At 29.7% G+C, this 20,782-nt stretch overlaps 2 protein-coding genes across 2 annotated transcripts; one reads left to right on the forward strand and one right to left on the reverse strand.

Moving 5' to 3' along the window:
- LOC105166524 (chaperone protein dnaJ 20, chloroplastic-like) lies at positions 1,102-3,587 on the forward strand. The gene is made up of 2 exons (XM_011085902.2): positions 1,102-1,623; positions 3,112-3,587. The coding sequence occupies exons 1-2, from the start codon at positions 1,198-1,200 to the stop codon at positions 3,250-3,252; spliced, it is 567 nt and encodes a 188-aa protein (XP_011084204.1). The 5' UTR covers positions 1,102-1,197; the 3' UTR covers positions 3,253-3,587.
- On the reverse strand, positions 7,346-13,778 carry LOC105166525 (protein ECERIFERUM 26-like). Its single transcript, XM_011085903.2, has 2 exons — positions 13,266-13,778; positions 7,346-8,501 (listed from the first exon to the last, which is right to left on the reverse strand). Exons 1-2 carry the CDS (start codon positions 13,704-13,706, stop codon positions 7,638-7,640), a joined length of 1,305 nt encoding a protein of 434 aa, XP_011084205.1. The 5' UTR covers positions 13,707-13,778; the 3' UTR covers positions 7,346-7,637.

Here is a 20,782-nt window from a genome sequence, read left to right on the forward strand (position 1 = left end):
AGTTGACAACGACTCTCACATGTTTCTAGAAACTTAAAATATAATTATGTATTTGAATTTTTTAATAAAAATAATGTAGTATAAATATATATATATATATGAAAATATTATTAAATAAATTAAATATTTATATTCATAGGACTCTATTTGCAACTTTCTAATTATGATCTATGAAAAGAAATAATCGAAATTCTACAAGGGGGTATTTGCAAAAAATCAAATTAAATGCTTTACTAAATTTTGATGAAATTAAACTAAGTTAAAGTGTTTGAAAATACAACTTCTCATTATATTTTTGTTAAATTGAATAAAGTAAATTAAGAAGCTGTAAGTTAGTGAAAATTTGTTTAGTGCAACTTAAGGAATTTTTTGTAAATAAATAGAACTTATTTAAGATTTTTATGGCCTAAATTTTTTTATATATTTTGAAAATGCCCAATTTAACTCTACTCACTAACAAATTATTTAGGTAATTTCATAAATAAATTGATAATATACCAATTTATGTATCATATACTTTAGCATCAATTTTTTTCTACTCAATTATTACTTCGAAACTTTTTTATTTTACATTTTAATCACTTTTCAACTTTTTATACAATTAAACACTTTTAATAAAGTATACTTTTTTGCAAAAACACCAAGATGGTTGGGTACTAAATTTTTTTCTTTTAAATAAAAATGGTAATTATTTTACTACACTAGTCGTTATGGCACGCCTTTCCTATGTGTATATAATGAATATTTTTTACATACTTTAAAATATATTAGAAATAATATTATAAATAAAAATAAAATATATAAATCAATACATTACATTAAAAATTAAAAAAAAGAAAAAAAAAACTAATTTATCAATTAATATAAAATTTAAAAAATTAAATAAGTTAGTTATTTTATCGATTGAACAATGTTTTTAACTTATAAAAAATTAATGCATCAGTGTAAATTAGTGTAAGGCCTTTTCTTTCTCATAGTATAAATTAATAAATACTTTAATAAAATTACATAAAAGTTGGTGCACTGAAACTCTTGATGTTATGGAATCAGAAAGTAACTGTTAGACTAACTTTTTTACAAAAGTAATTGTTATATAAGATCAATTTGGTATTCTCACACCTTTGTAGATCATAACACAAACCAACCTACATAGAATAGAAGGAAGAGTTCCAAAGTAATTCCAAACAGTCGCACGATATGTACAGCAATGGCGTAGGACATCTCCCCAGAAGCGACCCCCTCCGCTTCTCCTTCCTCCACTCCACTCGACTTGAAAACCCTCCTCAATTCGTCTCCTTCCGGATCAGACCCGGACCCGCCATCCGATCCTCACTCAACGACACTATTTCCGAGCGACCCGCCATGAGTTTCTATGAGCTGCTGGGCATACCCGAGACGGGGTCTTTGGTAGAGATCAAACAAGCGTACAAGCAGCTTGCGAGGAAGTATCACCCGGACGTGTCTCCGCCGGGTCGGGCCGAGGAGTATACCCAGGCGTTCATTAGGGTACAGGAGGCTTACGAGACGTTGTCGGATCCCAGGAGGAGAGCGTTGTATGATCGGGACATGGCCAAGGGGGTTCACCTTGCGTTTACTGCCCGTCGGCGTGGCATATTTGATGAGGTTTGCTCAACTAACTCCTTTTACTTTTTCTCAATTGTATCAAATGATTGTGTGGGAATACGTAGCGGACAGAGCATAAATGCTGGTAGTTTTTGAATTTGGGGGTGGCGTTTTCGTGATTTGGTTAAAAAATCATCAGTCAGTTGTAGTCTTCTTAGGTTGAAATTGAGACTCTTGTGTGTTTCAAGATTGGCCATTTGATGGAGCCCGGTCTGTTACTTTGTTGTTCTGTTTTCTAATTGATATGGTTTTCTGGTTTTACAATTTTGTGGGCTAGTTTCTTGTGGGAATAAATTATAAAACAAGATAAACTCTAAATGGAGTTGGAAAATTAGCAATATTATTAACCTCTTTTTGTTGATCTGTAAACGTGTATGCATATGCAAATCTGTCAAAAAATTGTTTAGATGGCGAGTGGTAATCTGGTAATGAACTTTTAGTTCACTGACGGGCCGATTTTGGTGGAAGTTTTTCTATTCAATTATGTTTTCTGGGAGGGAAGGTATATTGGTCCTAACATAATAAGATTTCTGCATTGTTGTTCAATTTCGAGTCTATATTCTTAGTATTTCTGCAAAGTGTGCTTTATACTCATTCAATTTGGCGTCAAATGTAACTGAGTAAGTTTTTTTAGTCATAGCATTAAGATAGCTAGTTTACAAGGAAGAAAATAAGGTATCTGGAGGTCTTGCTACAATTCTTGTGCATATTTACATCCAAAATATTAATTATTATGGATAATATTGTACGACCAAGAGGTCATGTTTGCTGAGAGTGTTGATAATTAACAGTGGATATATACGAATGAATATGGGAGAATGAAGGTACAGAAGGGAAGAGCCAAATGAAATTACTAATTTTGCTATTTTGTGAGGAGGTTTGTACTGCTTCTTTTGGATCTCTGATGTCTCTAAGTCTACTCTAAGTTTGTTCACCAGAAGGAGAATTTTATCATTATCTTTGATATATTAAGTTCTTGTGGTGTGTCTGAAATGGCTTACTAATTCAGTTTAGAGTTCAGCTATTTGAAGCGACATAGACATAGGTGCATCCATGGAGTCTCATCTCTAAGTGTCGCTTTCCCAGAATTAAATCAGGCTGCATTGTTCGGTACGCAAGTATTGATAACTAGATGAAATTAGGTTGACTTATAAATATATAGAATAAATGCATCTGATCTCCATAGGATAACTGAAACGTAGTGGTGATATACAGTAAGCAGATCTGTCTAGCAGCTTTAGCATTTTCAACTTCTATCTTGTATAATGTGAATGAATTCATTACATAGGCCCACATTGACTTTGTATTTGAGATTTTGATTCTAGTGCATTTCAACCCTTCTGGACCGATGAATAAGCCAAAAGCGTGGCCTTTCGTTCCAATGGCTAGATGGAATGCATTCAAGATCTTTTTCTTTTTAGAATTTGGTTGCATTCGTGAGTTATAATCAATATCATGTGTCTAATAAGTGTTCTTGTGTACGAGCAGCAAATGGAAGAGAAAAGTGAATGGAAGAGCCGTTGGCAGTCTCAACTATCGGAGCTCAAGAGAAAAAGCATGCAGAAGGATTCCGACGATAACATGTCATGGGGAGCCAGAATGCGCAGAGAAAGGAATCAGTCATCCTGAATTTGCTTTGTCCTTTAATTACTAGTGTATATAGATTATAGCTTATATCTTTCTGTTTATTTTCTGGTGGTCTTAGATGGAGCATAGGGGCACTCTGCGTGAATAGCAGAAGCAGTTCAGAGACATGCTGGTTTTCATATAAACCAGAGAGCACGATGTAATTATATTATATTTTCTAATATTGCGCATAACTATAGGTCAGATTTATTAGTATATAATCACCTAATTGTTCACTTTATTCGTTAAATTCGCCTGCCGCCTAAGTAGCTCATGGAACCTGAACCTGGATGAAGTGATATTTTTTCGTTTTGTTTTTTCTTTAAGTGGTACTTATATTAACACCTCCATAATGATTATTCATATAATAGAGATATCTCTCCTTGTTTTTTTTCATGTGGACAGAGTTCAGAGAGAGTAGATGTGATTCTTCCTCTCTTTTATTTGGTACAAGCTTATGGCAACTGGCCGTCAGCTTTACAGGGTGAAATCTCTCTTGCTGCCCATTTCATTCCTACTGATGCAGCACTCTCCTTGGAACTCATACCACCCATTCATTAAAAGTAATAACATTTCAAAAACTGTTCAGCTTAGTTGGTGAGCCTAGGTTGTTTCCGACGACACGCTTGTGGATTTGGTTCCAAGGGCAGTATTGATAGGTAATCTGTAGGTATCCTTGTAAGCAGTCGATGGTGCTAGGGATATGGTTTGTCTATTGATGATAACAGAAGTTGAAGCTGCTCAAATTCTTTTCCATGAAAATTAATAATAATAATAATAACATCTTCCACTTATATTTGAAAATTACAAGTGTGTATCTATACGTTTAGATAATTTTCCTACTTTTGTGGTTCAAATCCGAGGTTTATCATGGATCATTCGTGCATCTTAGGCAACTTGCCTCTTGTCTAACTTGTGATAGAGCCCCTTGTAGACTCCTAAAGCCACTAAAACGAAATTCTCCCAGAAAAGGAACAAAAAACAAAGAAATCGGTGCTTTAATGAAGACCACAACGTCGACCTTCCTGAACTCTTCACATCGAAAACGTCTTGAAAATATTATTTGTAGTTATCTCTTTTACATAATATAACAAAAAATACGGATACAACAATCAGTATACGATGACGTTTACCTCAAAATTGTCCCTTATAAGGGTTTTCCTCAACCAACTTTATAGTCGAGAAATTCTATCCATTACTTGGTCCCGCAACTCTTATCACCATTTTAGATGCTGGATATTTAAGCAAGTGTATACAATGTAATTCACATACAAAAAGATCCAAAATAGTAGTTTCCGGGATTGGACCAGCTTTTGGACAATTGCCTTCATAGTATTGAAGCAAAACGAAACGTTGGACCACCAATCGTTCTAATAAAATCGAATATTGCCACGCCAATGATATGGGTTCTCGAATCTTTACCAAGGCGACTGGTGGGACAAAATGCACTACGTCCTACCCTATGTGTTGATTCCCACTTGATTAAATCTTGATTTTTTACGACAATAAATGACTATAAAGATTTTGATCAGTACACATAGTGCATACCCAGTCCTCCAAGGGATCTGTGAGGTGCACCTTTGTATTCCCATTGTAGTAAAAAAAAATTGTGGAAAACAAGAAGCACTGGGCGTCTGGTTTGTGTGCCTTTGCCTATTCAAAAGGTAATGTGGTTTTGAGAGTTACATTTAGGGTTTGATAAAGACTCTTTGTGTTGCGTTAGTGGACCTGTTGTTTTGACATCAAGAAAGGGCTTCTGTGTTTCAACATTTTAGGCCCCTTTTGTTTTCATTAGATTGATCGACAGATATTAATAATTAAAGACTTATTTAACTAAATTTTTTAAAACATCTTATAAATTCTGAATAAATAAAATGCCAGAATTTATAAAATATAAGAGTGTTTGACATAATAAGCTTTTCATACTGTAATAAAAACCGAAAAAACCACCAAACTATTAGAATTTAAAATTACATAATAGATCATTTTGTTGTTGGGGCAAACCATCAATTATATGAACGGTAAAAATGAAAGCCTAACAAAATTATGAGTATATTTTTGTTTATTGAAAAAAATTGGTAAAATTAACTTTTCTTTTAAAATTTTAGGATCTTATAAGCTTTAACAAAATAAATAAAATTGCGAAGCGGTTGTTTGAGAGCTTATAAACTTAGCCAAACACCCTCTACTATTGCCATAAAGTATATTAATTATTGTTTAAAAATTTTATTTGATTTTACATTTGGAATGAAAATATTCTGAAAGTTATGAGAAATCTTTTAAGGGTTTTTGAAATTCTCGTTATCGATTGATTTTATGTATTTGATATTAATAATTAATATATTAATTATTAAAAATTAAAATTTATAATATAATTATACTCGACAACTATATTATTAGAGAAAAGGAGAGAGAGAGAGAGACGAACCTTATGATATATGATTGAGACTCTCCAAGGAATTGTATGCATAAAATGAGCATCTACGCCTGTAAGGCCATCACACGCTGCTGATTTTGTGGCCGCCCCCCTCTCTTATATTGTGGAATTTGTTGATCTCAAAAAATCAAAGGAGAAATTATTCTCACGGTTCATGAAAATAGACAAGAGAGTTTTCATTTTTATTTAATTTCTTAATCATATCTAATTAGCTACTTATACTATAATAAAACTTGCTATCCGAAACCTCTTTTAATCTCTTAATCATCTCTAATTAGCTACTTATACTATAATAAAACTTGCTATCCGAAACCAACTAAATTGAAAAGGGTTGGGGGACAGTCCAATAGTTTGGGTCTCAAGATTTCATTATTTCAACTATTGGGTATGACAATATTTCGTATCAATTCGATTATAGCTTTTGCATATGTGAAAAATAGTTAGACCTAATCAAATAACAAAGATGGCTACAATTATGTAATGCACATAATTAATTTACTTGCTATCCGTACCAATTATTCATGAAAATGACCATCATTGAACTCATAGATAGCAATAGAACAATGTACACTGAATCGATTTGTCTGATTAATCAATCGTAATCATCCCGTAAAGAATACAATCAAGACAAGAAATACTTGGAGAAATCATATATACGCAAGACCTCTATCGTAATACATAACTCAGTACTTTTTTTACTACTAGTTGTTATGGCACGCTGTCCCTTTGTGCATATAATAAATTTTTTTTTATGCTTTAAAATATATTATGCATAATAATAAAATATATAAACCAACATGTTACATTTCAATAAGTATATAAATAAATAAATAAATTTAATTTAAATATATTATCGACACAAAAAAATACTTGGAGAAATCATATATACGCAAGACCTCTATCGTAATACATAACTCAGTACTTTTTTTACTACTAATTGTTATGGCACGCTGTCCCTTTGTGCATATAATAAATTTTTTTTTATGCTTTAAAATATATTATGCATAATAATAAAATATATAAATCAACATGTTACATTTCAATAAGTATATAAATAAATAAATAAATTTAATTTAAATATATTATCGACACAAAAAATTAGTTTTGCAGGTGTCACAAACCGTCGTTTGTGAATGAGAAACGATCTTTCTTTTATTATATTAGTATGCTTTATTTATTTTATGAACAAGCTTGTGCGTAAAGTGCTGTTTGAATTAAATTATATAATAAATTGATCTAATAATATATAAACATCAAAAGAACATTATTTAATAATAAAACAATATGATCACAGAAACACATTATAACAATACGGTGATATCATCGATTTAAATTCTTACATCTATCAATTAATATTAAAAAAAGATAGATGAATAATAAAAAATTAATTAACTAGTTGATCTCATCGACATATTTATACATGTGTATTATACAACAACAATAAAAATATTAATTAGTATTATAGTTGTTCTTATTGTCTTTAATATTATTTTGTCGATTATCAAACTTTTGTACAAAATTACAAAAAAATGTAGTATATTATTACTATTTTCATTAATATTAATATTTGGCCGAACACAACCTATCCGGTCAACGTAAATATAAAGCCGAATCAGATTGTCAAAATACATTCATTTTTTCCCCCTAAATTCGTCAAGAAAAGAACACAACTCGAAGATCTTATTAATATAACCACTATTTGCAAGAAACAATACTATTTTACCATTTATTTCCACAACCAACATTTCCTAAACAATCTGTCGTCAAGTCTTGAAGAATTGTTGATATGATTAATTGGTAGAAGAACTACATGCACAACTTCTAAATTTGCCATTGCTCATGAAGAACATTACATAAAATTTAAAAGCTTTAGATAAGAGGAAAAGAAAAAGGCTCACTCAAACCACAATGAAAAGTCCATATTTGGATGCACAACACATTCATAACTTGTTCATGCCATAAGACCCTCCCTTTTCAACTCCAATTTAAGCTCTTCAATCTCATTCTCCGGCAATATCGCCATAACACTCCTCCCCCCATCGTCCCCTTTCGGCCCCGGAAGCACCAAAATTGTCCCTTCCTCTCCAACTCCCTCAATCCTATAGCTAATGTTGACCGGCCTCTGCCCCCTATACTCAAACGCATAAAATCTTGCGTCTTCAAGGTTCACAAAAGTCAATTTTGCACCATAAACGATGAAATCTGGCAGTCCGCCATCTCTCTCCATAGCTTCTTCGATCTTCTCTCTCTCATCCAACGCCCCGTTTTGCACCAACAACGCTAGCTCACTAGGGTTGGAGTCCAATATCTGAAAATTAGCGTTAACCACACTCACAACTTGACTATTGCTCAAAGTACCATCACACGTCTTGCTTTCTTCACTTCCCTTGCAAATTGTCACAACATTGGAGTCCCATTCCCGAATTTTGGCAATGCATTGCCAAATGACAGCTGAAAGAGCTTCAAATGCACCAAATTGAGTTCCATTTGGACTTAGCTTTGATTGAAGATGGCTCAATTGTGTAGGTGTGACATTGAAGGAGAAGGCTTCCATCTTGCATTTAGTGACATTGACCCAATGATCTCCAACCGGCCCGACCCGTTTGATGGATAGCGGATCGTCACCGACTTTTTCCGGGCCATTGGGGGTTGTAACCTTTGTGCGAGAATGGGCCAAACTAGTGGGCTGGCCCAGATCATACCCCGCCACTGCCCGGCCCAACATGTTCATGAATTCTGCGGCCGAGAACGCATCGCCAAGAACATGGGACCAACTTAGGCCCACAGCCGTTCCTCCACATTTGAATTTAGTTAACTGCATAAAAATGTATCTTATCAAAAGGGAATAATTACTTTTTTTTCTGAATTTTTTTATTTTTTTCAGTATTATTGAAAATGAGGAGGAGTTACTATAAAATTACCACTTAATTTCTTCTGTCACTAATCACTCTCCTTTTTCTTTTGTTTTTGTATTGATTTTAAAATTTAGAAATTTTTATTAATATGATAATAGTTATTGATTAAATTGCGACGAGAAGCATTAATTCAATGGCTGAAATAGGTAAAACATTATAATTATTCACATAAATAACAAATAAATACTATATTGATATTAAAGAAGTCAAATATATGTTAAAATTTTTAAAATACATATAATAAGAAAGTGCGACTTAATTTCAAGGGTAAATTATCCCGATACTTTTTGAAATTATACCTAATTACACAATCACTTCATGTCATTTATTAAATTACAGGCGTGCGGAATGTTATAAGTGCAATGTACATGAGGGTGTTTGTGTAAAGTTTTGCTACTAACTAGGGATGTATTTATAATTATAACTCTATAAGTTTACAAAAGACAGAAAATATTTACATAATTAGACATAACCTCGATGAATTTCAATATAATTTATCCTATTTTTAAACTATTTTATTGTTTCTATATCTATGTTGCGGTTTGTGACACCATAATACCAAATTCTAAAATAAAAATTATACCCTCAAAATATTTGTAGCAATATAATTACTTATTTATTTTAAATGGTCCACATCATCTTTTAACTTTTAATATACTATTATATTTATCCTTCACTTTTACTTATATTAATCAATTAACCCACCTTTCATCATATATTGAATTTTTTTTTTAGAATTTCATGTCGTTTTTATTTAATTATATGCACGTAAATATGGCGTAATATGACAACTAATATATTCAAATACAAAATATCATAAGATGAGTTTCAAGTAAAGAAAAGATAAAATTTTACTTTTAGTCCTGTAATTATAGGTGTGTTACATTATTCGTCATTTATCTTTTGAATAAACACATTCAATCTTGTAATTTAGATATTTTTGACACATTTAATCCTACAACTATTAACAAAACAAATTTAGTCCTGTATGTATTTTACTTAAACACATTTAATCATGTATGTTTAATAAGTGTGACACTTTTAGTCCTGCTTTAACGACGAGTGAGATACGATACCTGAGAAAAAATGCGTGTTTTCACGCGTTAATTACTAAACACTATCAAACTTTTTATTTCACAAGCCCTACCCTAATTCCTCATTTCAGCACTAATTTTTCAAACCCCCAGATGATTATGCATAAGAAACTTCAAGAACTAACACATTAAATATCCACAAAATTCTTCGAATATATGCAAATCAAGTGAAAAAAACACAGAGAAATTTGATTGATTGGAATTTGGAGCGCATAATCGAAGATACGGAGGATAGAAAGCTTGGAATTTTGAAGAATGTTGCGAAGGGGATTTCAAGAAGAGAGTTAGGGGGGGAATTTGGGAGAAAATTTAGAGCAAGTGAGTAGAAATTAGAAATTTAGGGAGAAAATTAGGGTTTGGGATGTCGAGAATGTGTGTAATTTTTTGTGAGAAATGACATTAAGTAGGTGAAAATCCTACAAAGCAGTGCGTCCATTTCACTAAATTTTTTTCGGCCATTGTTTTTTTTTTTTTTTTTTCGGAAATAGCAGGACTAAAAGTGTCACACTTATTAAATATACAGGACTAAATTTATTTTGTCTATAATTATAGGACTAAATGTGTTAATAATATCTAAATTATAGGACTAAATACATTTATTTAAAAGATAAAAGATTAATTATGTAACACACATATAGTTATGGGACTAAATGTGAAATTTTGCCTAAAAGAAAAGTCCAACTACCACAATAATAGCGCAACTGCTTCATAAATACTTTTACAGCTTCAGAGCATTTGAGTGCTGTAAAACCCCTTACCAACCACAAAGATCTGAAATTATTGAATATCCAGCTTTTCAGGCTGTGCTTGTTTTTAAAATATTTTCCATCTTAGTTTACGAAAATTTTTATTTGAATTAAATTTGATTAAATTAAATTAATCATAAATGATTGGTTATTTTTTTTAAATTATACACCGATCACACGACAAGTATATTATATTTACTATATAATTAATTTAAATTCGACCGAATCGAGTCCGAACTAAAATATTTCTTAGTTTACATTAGTAGGCCAAGGGTTTGTTGTTTGTTTAAGGAAAATTGTTTTTTATATTAAGAAAATATATCTCAAATACATTTTACTATTCTTAAAAAAAAATAAAAAAGGTAAGTTTTACTTTCTAGAGGTAAGGTCAAAATATACACATGCCTGTCTTTTTTTTTTTTTTTACATAATTACAATTACACCCTTTGAGATTGTGGTTGCAGTTACAACTATACCGCCTATTGAGTGACAAAAGCTTACACTAACATCCCTAAGGGAGCGTGTCTGTGGTTTTTTCAAAAGAAATGGGGTGTTTGTGTGTTTAAATCTAATTTCAAGGGGTGTTAATATAATTTATAAAAAAACAAAAAAAAAAGAAACACTATTTTTAGTAAAATTTATTTCATTCAATTTTTACTTACTGAAATGAAATGAGATGAATTTACCCTAAATTTAATGGAATAGGTAAATAGATAGCATAGCTTTAACTTAACCATAAGCATTTTTATACGTAATTCTTTTCTTGAGAGCTTTTTATTTTTGAAAATTCGAAGAATTTTTATTTTTATCTTAATTTTAGTGTTTCTATCACTATAATTATGACCATTCTTTTTTACATACAAAGAAGAAAACATGATTAAAAATTGGAAAAATTATATTTACGTCCCTAATTTATAGTCAATTTATACAAAACCACCCATATTTTTTACGTAATTACAGAAACTATCCCTAACAGCCAAAGAACATGGATATTTTGTGTAGTGTTGACGTTTCTAAGGGTATATGTGTATTTTTTTTTTTCTCAAAAAACATAAGTGGTTCATGTAAATGATGTTGACGTTTCTCATGGGTGTATATATAATTTTTTAAAAAATATGAATAATTTATATAAATAAATTATAAATCAGGGATCCTAGATGCAATAATTCCTTAAAACTTTTAATGTTTCAATTATTTTGCCTTTTCCTTTAAACTTTGGCAATAAGTTGGAGCCATAGGTAAAGGTAAGATAGGTTGGTCACCGCTGTTGTAGAAGAAGCATTAAGTGATGGAAAGCTGTGTTTGGTTTAATGAGCATTTATTATCTGCATTTTCAGGCAACTTCTCCATAGAAATTAAATAATTTCATTAAACTCTTAGATTTAGACTTATATCGAGCTGCATAAACGGGTTGGTCAGATTTAAATTAATTATATGATAATTATAAATATATTTATCATGTAATTTATATATAATTTAGAAAAAATGATCAATCGCATATCAAATACATCACACTTTTTCTGTAATTGATTGAGATCAATCAAACTTGATTAGGACAAAAATTTTCATGAATAGGTCGGAATATATTGGTAGGATGTCTTATGTAGGTCGGAATCGTAGGATGTCTTATGTTAGGTTGATTGAAAAAATTGGCAACCAAGAAATTTGGGCTGAAAAATTGGGTATTTTATAATATAGTTGATCGATATTAATTTATAAAATTGTTAATTAATGATATTTATGTATTTTTTTTATTGATATATGATATTATATATTAATTTGATAATTTTCAATTAAAAAATAAGTAGTTCAATGAGAAGCCTGATTTTTTTGTTTTATTATATAAAGATATATATATATGTCAGAGTTCGATATATGTAAGTATATTGCATATTTTGATTGTTATTAATTTTTCTACATATTTTGGCATTTCAAGTGAAGCTATCCTTTTTATCTGCCATTAATAAATATTTGTTTTTAAATTAGTTTGCCTCACTAGAAGAAAACTTATTATTATGAATATTTTAATAGTTATAAACTAAAAATTATGATAAATAATTATTAATAATTGTAATTTAAATAAAACTGATGCAAAACTTAACTTATCAATTATGGAAAAAAAATTATCGTGGTTCTTAACCATGATAAATATTTTAATTTCACTCGCAAAAGCTACGGCTAATAAACGTTGTGTGGCCATATATGATTAATAACTATTTAATATATTTATTTATTTTTAACTATGACAATTAATTATTATATATTAAATATTATATTTTTCAAGTGCATGACTCGATTAGTTGTTCATATATACTAAAGACTCATTTACAAGAGGTAAAAAAATATTAGCAAATAACTGCAAGAACTAAAATGGAACTAATCAAGATTTATAAATCTACAATATCTTGGACTGGTTTTATCAAATTTAAAGGGTTAGCTCTGCATTTTTTTGATGAATTAATTACCAGACACAAAGTTCTCCCAAAAAAAAAAAAAAAAATACAACCTCTAAACTTTTAAAAAGAAGCTCGTTGTTTTCTGAGTCACGCTGGCCTTTATGTTAAAGTTGAGTTGTACTGTCGTTTTTTTTAAGGGGAGTTTTTTACCTATTGTTACTTTTACAGAACTTTTTTTAACCATGACAGCGGATTACAGTAAAAAGTCATATTTCTTCTAGTGCCCGCTTGATTTTCACCTAATTTATATTGTCAAAAATATTAAGAAAAGATAAAAAAAATCCTAAACTCGAATAATATCATTTTACTCCACAGATGGATCTATTTATAAATAATCATGCAATAATCCACACAAAATAAAAAATTACCTGTATGTAAACGAGGGGCGAAAACCCGAGTTCCGGGCCGAGAGCTTGATCCCTAACAAGGAGTTTCTCAAGGGTGGCATCCTTCATCTCCAGCCACTCATCAAGGGTTTTGTCACACTTAGCCTCCACGAACCTCACACCGCAGTCGTTGCACTTTAAGTAAGCCCGGCCCGTTTCAGTCCTCCTGAAACGTCCGCAGACTTGAGGATACTTGTTCAACCACGTGAACATAGGTTCCTTTATGACGAGGGTGCTCAAACCCTCGAATGCTTGGCTCCCAAAGTAGTATATGCCTCTTATGTAGTGGAGCTTCATTGCCAAGCCCATGGTTTCGGGCTCGTAGATGAGGTCAGAACCCGTTACGTTGGCCGGGCCGACGGAGGATATCTTGATGTTGTAGACGAGGCCGTCTGCAGCCATTGCAGGTGATGAAACGACCATGTTGTTCAACTTGTAGGGTTACACAAAATGGACTTCAATTAGGTTATATAATTTGACAACTCCTCTCTAGTTGATATATATGTATGCGGATTTATATGCCCACCTACATTTTGGGAGCATTAATGAGTAGCATCAACTTCATCTCCCAACCATATATATATATTTACTACAACTATATATGTTTCTATACTATATTTGTTTTAGAGGCAAGACTCTTAGAGTAGCTTAGGGTTAATTACTCGCCATTGAATAAAGGGTGTATTTGTAATTATACTACAAGCTCAAGGGTAATTATACTTATAAATTTCTAAAAAAATATTGGGTGTTTGCGACTAATATTGGACTAATGTATTTGTAATTACACTGCAACCTTTTTAACCAACTGACTAGTTCTATCAATAATTTTCCACTTGAGTAAGGCAATAGCTGCATGAAAATTCTCAATTATGGTGGCTTCATATATAGTTGAAAATTTCCTTCAAATTTGTTATATTTACTTTTTTTTTTAAATTTAATTATATGTGCATAAATGTGTGATGTGCATCAACCGCTAGTTATATAAATTTATGAGGGTAGAAGTTTTTTTCGGTATCGTTAAAAAATGTCATTTTCATTTTTGGTACCATAATTGTTGCGGGTTTGAGTTTTGATACCATTAAACTCAAAAATAAATCTTTTTAGTCCCATAAACTGCACATGACTGTTATGCTCCGTTAACTGCCATTAACCCCACTATTTTGGAGGAAAAATGCACGTGATGATGTGAAAAAGAAGGGAAAATTGGCATAAATTAGGACTTCCAACATTTCATTTCCACTTCATTTTCTTTCCCCACTTCATTTTTTTCTCATCTTTATTTTTGTATATTTATTTTGTATGGTGATTTTTAATTTAAAATTTTAACTTTCAAAAGTTTTATATATTTTTAGGTATTTTGATATTTAATTAATAGATTTTTAAATAATATAATTTATTAAAATATATTTGAATTAAATAATATTCTAAAATAATCAATAATAAATTATTTATTAAAATATATTTATATGTCAAAAAGGTGGAGTAAAATTAATAGACATTAGCACACATAAAGTAACCCTAAAAAATATCAAAAACGGTGCCCACTCTCATTTTAGGCATACGAAATGTATTCTCTATTAATTTCTAATGATAAGAAGATATTTTACTGCCTTTTAAATAATACAAAAGATTTTTTTTTTTTTTTTGTCTATAAACATAACACAGAGAATTTCACACTATTCTGCTAAAGTACGTGCTATGCAATTTACCCTGAGATATACTATTTATTAGCATCGGCGCCCCATACAATTAGAACTGGCAGCCGGCAGGCATGGAACCACATATAGTATCTCAATTTTATTTATAAATATTAATTATATTTTAAATAATTAAATATCATAAACCTTCGTAATTATTTGTAACACGATATATATATATATATATATATCAATTATTAAATAGTGTTTTTTTTTTTTTGCGAATTAGGTAGTCACGCAAATGGAAGAAATTTGTAGGGCTACACAAAATGGACTTGAAAAGCGAGACGACAGATGCAACAAAGATATTAAACTCACCTCATATATAGAAAGTAAAAAAAAAAAAAAAACAACAATGACTATAGATACTTTCTATTCAATGACTATAATTTGAAAAAACTATTTTTTATTACAATTTTAAATATATTACATTGATCAGCTTACAAGTATAAAAATATTATTAAAAAAATGTTGCATAGGGGAATAAAATTAAAATATTATATAATTTTTTTGCTGACATCAGATTTTTTTCGTCCAAATTAAACCTAATATATAGAAGAAGATCAATTGTAAATGACGAATTTTTGGAGGAGATATGTGTAAGTATAATTTTCAATTTTTTTAAAAAAAAGTACAATTTTATGTTCTTGGGGGTAAGTATAATTAGTCTCAATTTTAAAGTGTACGCACACAAAAATGTACAACAGACAAAATATTGAGTAATAACTTTGAATTTATTGCTAAAGAACTATATTAAATGACCATAATTTTAATTCATCTAAATATAAATATAAAATTTTCAAAAACCAATTGGTGACATCAATATTTCATAAGTTATCACTATTGATAATTAGTAAGCCATCTACGGTGATAGTTTAATTAGTGTTGACGCAAATATAGCAACTATTGCTAATTTTTTTCAGTGACTTTTTTATAAAATAATTATCATTATTAAAATTATGAAAACTCACTATCATGACAAAATAATAAATCTTATTAATATATATAATTAATGACAAAATTATTATTTAATTTTTTGTCCTTAATCTTCTCATTTTTATAGTAAAATTAATTCATTTATCTTGCTCTGACTGTATTTTCGACTGAATTCAAAATACAACTACACTTATAATATACTAAAAATGATTATATATATAGATACTTAATTTTTAAAAATGAAGCAATTTACCTCTATAAACAGAGGGTTAAAATTGTTTCATTTCAAGAAACACAAAGGGATAAATTGCTATTATTTTTTCATAGAAAGAGTAATTTTTTCATTTGTAATATCACAGGGAGGTAAAGCACATTAAACTCAATAATAATCAGTCATGGCTGCATAATAGTTATTACCTGTTGTTTCAGCATACAGGGCCAAACTATTGATCATTGCGAAAAATCATGCCATGTGTAATTTTTGTTCATATCTAAAAACCACAGTAAATACTCTAGTTATAGCCAAAACTATGGCCAAAATTGATTAAAAGTGGTCAAAATTTATATTTTTATATTAATTTATTTGATTGTGATTGATATTCTTAATTTACCTCTATTTTTAAACCATGGTCATTCACTACGTAGGGAATCATCTATCCTTTTACATAAAATACTATAATTATGTATAACCAATGGGGGAAAGAAATCAAAATAAATAAGGTAATGATGACATGCTTAAAAAGGAAAATTTAAGATCAAATCTATCATATCAACACGACACAACAAATTACTGAAATAACTCTGGCTAATAATAGGAATTGATGAGGGATCAGATATCATCAGTTGGAGGATACATAAAAAGCGTGTATTGAACGTAGTAAAAGCGTGTCGAATCGCACCCTCATTTAATATAAATTTAATCGATCTCATTTTTTTCGACATCAATAACCAAGTGAATAAATTGAATCCGGTGGTCCCCAAAATTATGAAATTTGCATTTCGAGCCTTGTGATAATTTTATTTGAATTATGAATTATACAGAATTAGCGATTGACACCTTCACATAATTTAATACGTACATTTAAGCAACATTAAAAAGAAAACAGTGTGTGTATTAATTGATGAAGAGGACCGACAGCTAAAAGTTAGGACCATAAAATTGATAGAAGGAACTTGCGTGGCGCACATTCATAATAAGTGATGCAGACGGGCAGCTAAGGGTAAAGACAAATTATACACCATTAATTAATTGCAAAGCCACTGTACGTCATGACATGTGTGTCCATGATTTTTAAGTAGTTGAATTTTAGGTTTTGTACTTAAAATATTTTTTTTTTAAAATTTAGTATCTCAAATTTTCAAATCATCAGATTAGATACCTAAATTTTTAAATTTTTATTCACCTAAGTTCACATAATACATCAGTGAATATATATCAAACAAAATTCATATGTAATAAAACCCTAAAAAAAGAATTTTAAATTGCTAATATTATAATCAATTTATAGAAAAATTATATTTAATTTTCTGAGATTTGGGCTAATTGTAAATATATCACTGTCAGATTGAAAATTCCAATTGCCCCTTGAGGTTTGATTTGTCTTAACTCAATTCGATGGAATTTCGATTAATTTTGCATTTGATATTCTAAAACGTAATCCTTATAACATTTTGACTATAATTTGATTATTTGTTTAAGCTAAAATACTCCTCGAACCAAACTTCAGAGAAGATATCTCTGGTCACTTCACTCGTATTGCACTACTTTAAAGTGAAGATTACCAGCAACGAAGAGACGAAAAGACAACTAAAGTTGGCCGCATGAGGGAGACAATCCATAGAGACACGGATAAGAAACAAAGTGGGTGCTACATGTTATTATCTAATTTTGGATATTTTTGTCAAATTTTATTTAATATTTTCTCTTTTTTTCTGTCAGAAAAAACGATAATATCCAAGTACGTTTACACTTTCAATCGGATTAATAATATTCTGTATATCTCAAAAATTAAATATAATTGAAAATTTCAATTTAAGAATAAATGTATCTATAATTAGATTAAATTTCAGAAAATATGGATATAATATACCTTAATTAGATGATGGGAGTAATGGACACAGTTGAGAAGATTGAATGGGACAATAATTTGATCCAACATTTGAAGCAGATGAGTTGTGAGTTAGGTGGTCACATATATGCATTTATAGTTCTATTTAATGTCTCATAAATCAAGCAGTTGCACAGTTGGTAAATTCATCAATTTAATTGAATACCACGTTTTAGGTGCTGCTTAGAACCTATATGAGGTTATAGTTGTAGTTATAAATATATCCCTGAGGTTAGATCAAAATATATAAATACCCCATATTTTTTGTAAAGTTACAGCTATACTCCCTGAGGTTATAATCGTATTTACAATTACACCCCCTATTCAAATATAAAATTTACACAAAAACTCCCTGAAAAACATTACACTAGCGTCTCTCAAAGGGTGTAGCTGTAATTTTGTGAAACGCAAGAGGTGTTTGTGTAATTTGGCCTAACTTCAGGAAGTGTCAATGTAATTTATTTTATTTTTTAATAAAAGCATTAATTATATTATTATATTAATTTTAGTTAATAAATGAATACATTAATACATTTTTTAATTACAATCAAATTATAAAAAAATAATGTAAAAGTAAATTATAATAAATTCACATAAAGTAAAATAAACTTCTATATATTTATTATAATCAAATCAATGGTCCTGTATTTATACATCGAACTGGACTTTAATCACTAAATTAAGACCTGATTGATATACCTTGGAATCAAAGAATAATTTACGAGAGAAATTATCGTTATTATTCTTTTCTCAGTAATAACCTTCTTTCATCCTTTGAGGGGGCTATTTATACTTATATATGGTCGATTTTATTTCGACAAGGAGGGTAAAATTATTGTTTAGTCCATCTTTTTGGTCCCATGATGCAACTATAATTACTCGGTAAGGGCACATCAGTAATTTTACATCTTCGACCCATCAGTGCAACTTTTTTTATTTTTTTGGAGTGAAATTTCTTTATTGCCCTGATACTTACTTTTATTCCCCATTATATTTATTTTTTATAACTTACTTTTTACTTTCTTTCAAAAAAAATATACCAAAATTTTTTTATATATTTTATCTCTCATTCAATATTCGAACAAATACATTAAAAATTTAGAACGTAAAAACAAGATAATCTCATACTAAATATAGCAAAGACAAATAGATATGGTTGCCATGCCCAAGTGTACTCTCACTGCAAATGATGTCAACACTTTTGTCTTATTATACATTAGCACAATTAAATAATTATTATTTTCTACTATTTTTTAGATTATATTATAGAAAAAGATACAAGATTCGCAGGGATATTGAGAATATTTAAAAAACTTCCTAAAAAATATAATAAATATTAAAATAATATATAAATATTTTTTAATAATAAAATATATTTTATATGTACATATATAATTATATTAATATTTTTCATATGATATTTTTTAATTATTTAATTATGTAATTAAATTAATTAAAATTAGTTTTTTCGTAAAATGGCTTTGTCATCACTGCAGAGGAGGACGACGTTGACTTGGCGGTCCAGACGGGGGCGACTGCATCGCTACCCCCGATTGGGGAGGAGGGTAGGCGGTGGGGAAGGGAGAGACTGCAGGGGTAATTATTATTGGTATTAAAATAATATTTTATTTTTATAAATTATAATAATACATATAATATAATTGTATCTAACATATCATTTACTATATTTTCTAAAGTCACGTAGGACTAAAAGCTCTCAAAGAATATTTAATTAGCATGTCATGTCATTTTTTGAATCAAAAATTAAAATTGTAGGCCACCAAAGAACTACATTTCATTAATATTGGGCATATTTTGACAAACCAAAAAATAATTTTTCCCATGTAAAGATTTTTTGACAAACCAAAAAATAATTTTTCTCATATAAAGATTTTAATTTTATATATTATAGATATGTTTTAATTAAAATTTATATAATATAACCATTGAACTGTCCCTAAACGACAAATAATGCATTTAGTTGAAGTAGTTTATGGGTGGACAAAAGGATAAGCTTATAGACCAAGTCCATATGTCTAAGGCATGGGGTTGACTTGACAAAATTGTCATGAAAATATGTGTTCATGACTTAACCTTCTCTTGGGTTCAATAACTTGATAAGGAAAGAAAATAGGATAAAGGAATAATAAATGGAATTATAATTTTGGTCCTGCAAAACATATTTAGTATTTAGTAATTATAAATATAGTCTTGTACTTTAAATTTTGTTTTGTATATTTGGTTTTAATTTTGACACGTTTGATTTACGGTCTCACACATGTAGTCTTGAACCTCACAACTTAGGTATTGGGACACACACATTTGGTTCTGGATTGGTAAATATGGTCCTTTCTAATTTTCTGACGGAATGTCTTACCGGCAATAGACGCCTAGGTACCTCTTTTTTCCCCGCCTCATTAAATCTCTAAAATATAAAGAAAATTTATTTTCAACAGAAGAAGTCTAATCGGTCACATGATACTGATCATGTGTCTATTTCTGACAAGATTTTTTGGGCAAACAATTTAGGGAGAACCAAATTTATCAATCTAAGATCAAATGTGTTAAAATTAAAACCAAACGTGTGGGGGACCTAAATAACATAATTATATTTACTATAATTCTTAAAGATGCATGACTGATGAAGATTGTGTTCTTTGTTTTCTTTTTCTTTGTTTTTTTTTTTTTAAACTCTACATTTGATATCTATATTCTATTATTATTGAAAAAGGGCCTTCCAAAATAATTTTTCCCTCGA

Source organism: Sesamum indicum, linkage group LG7, assembly GCF_000512975.1.
Source record: "Sesamum indicum cultivar Zhongzhi No. 13 linkage group LG7, S_indicum_v1.0, whole genome shotgun sequence".
Taxonomy (NCBI): domain Eukaryota; kingdom Viridiplantae; phylum Streptophyta; class Magnoliopsida; order Lamiales; family Pedaliaceae; genus Sesamum; species Sesamum indicum.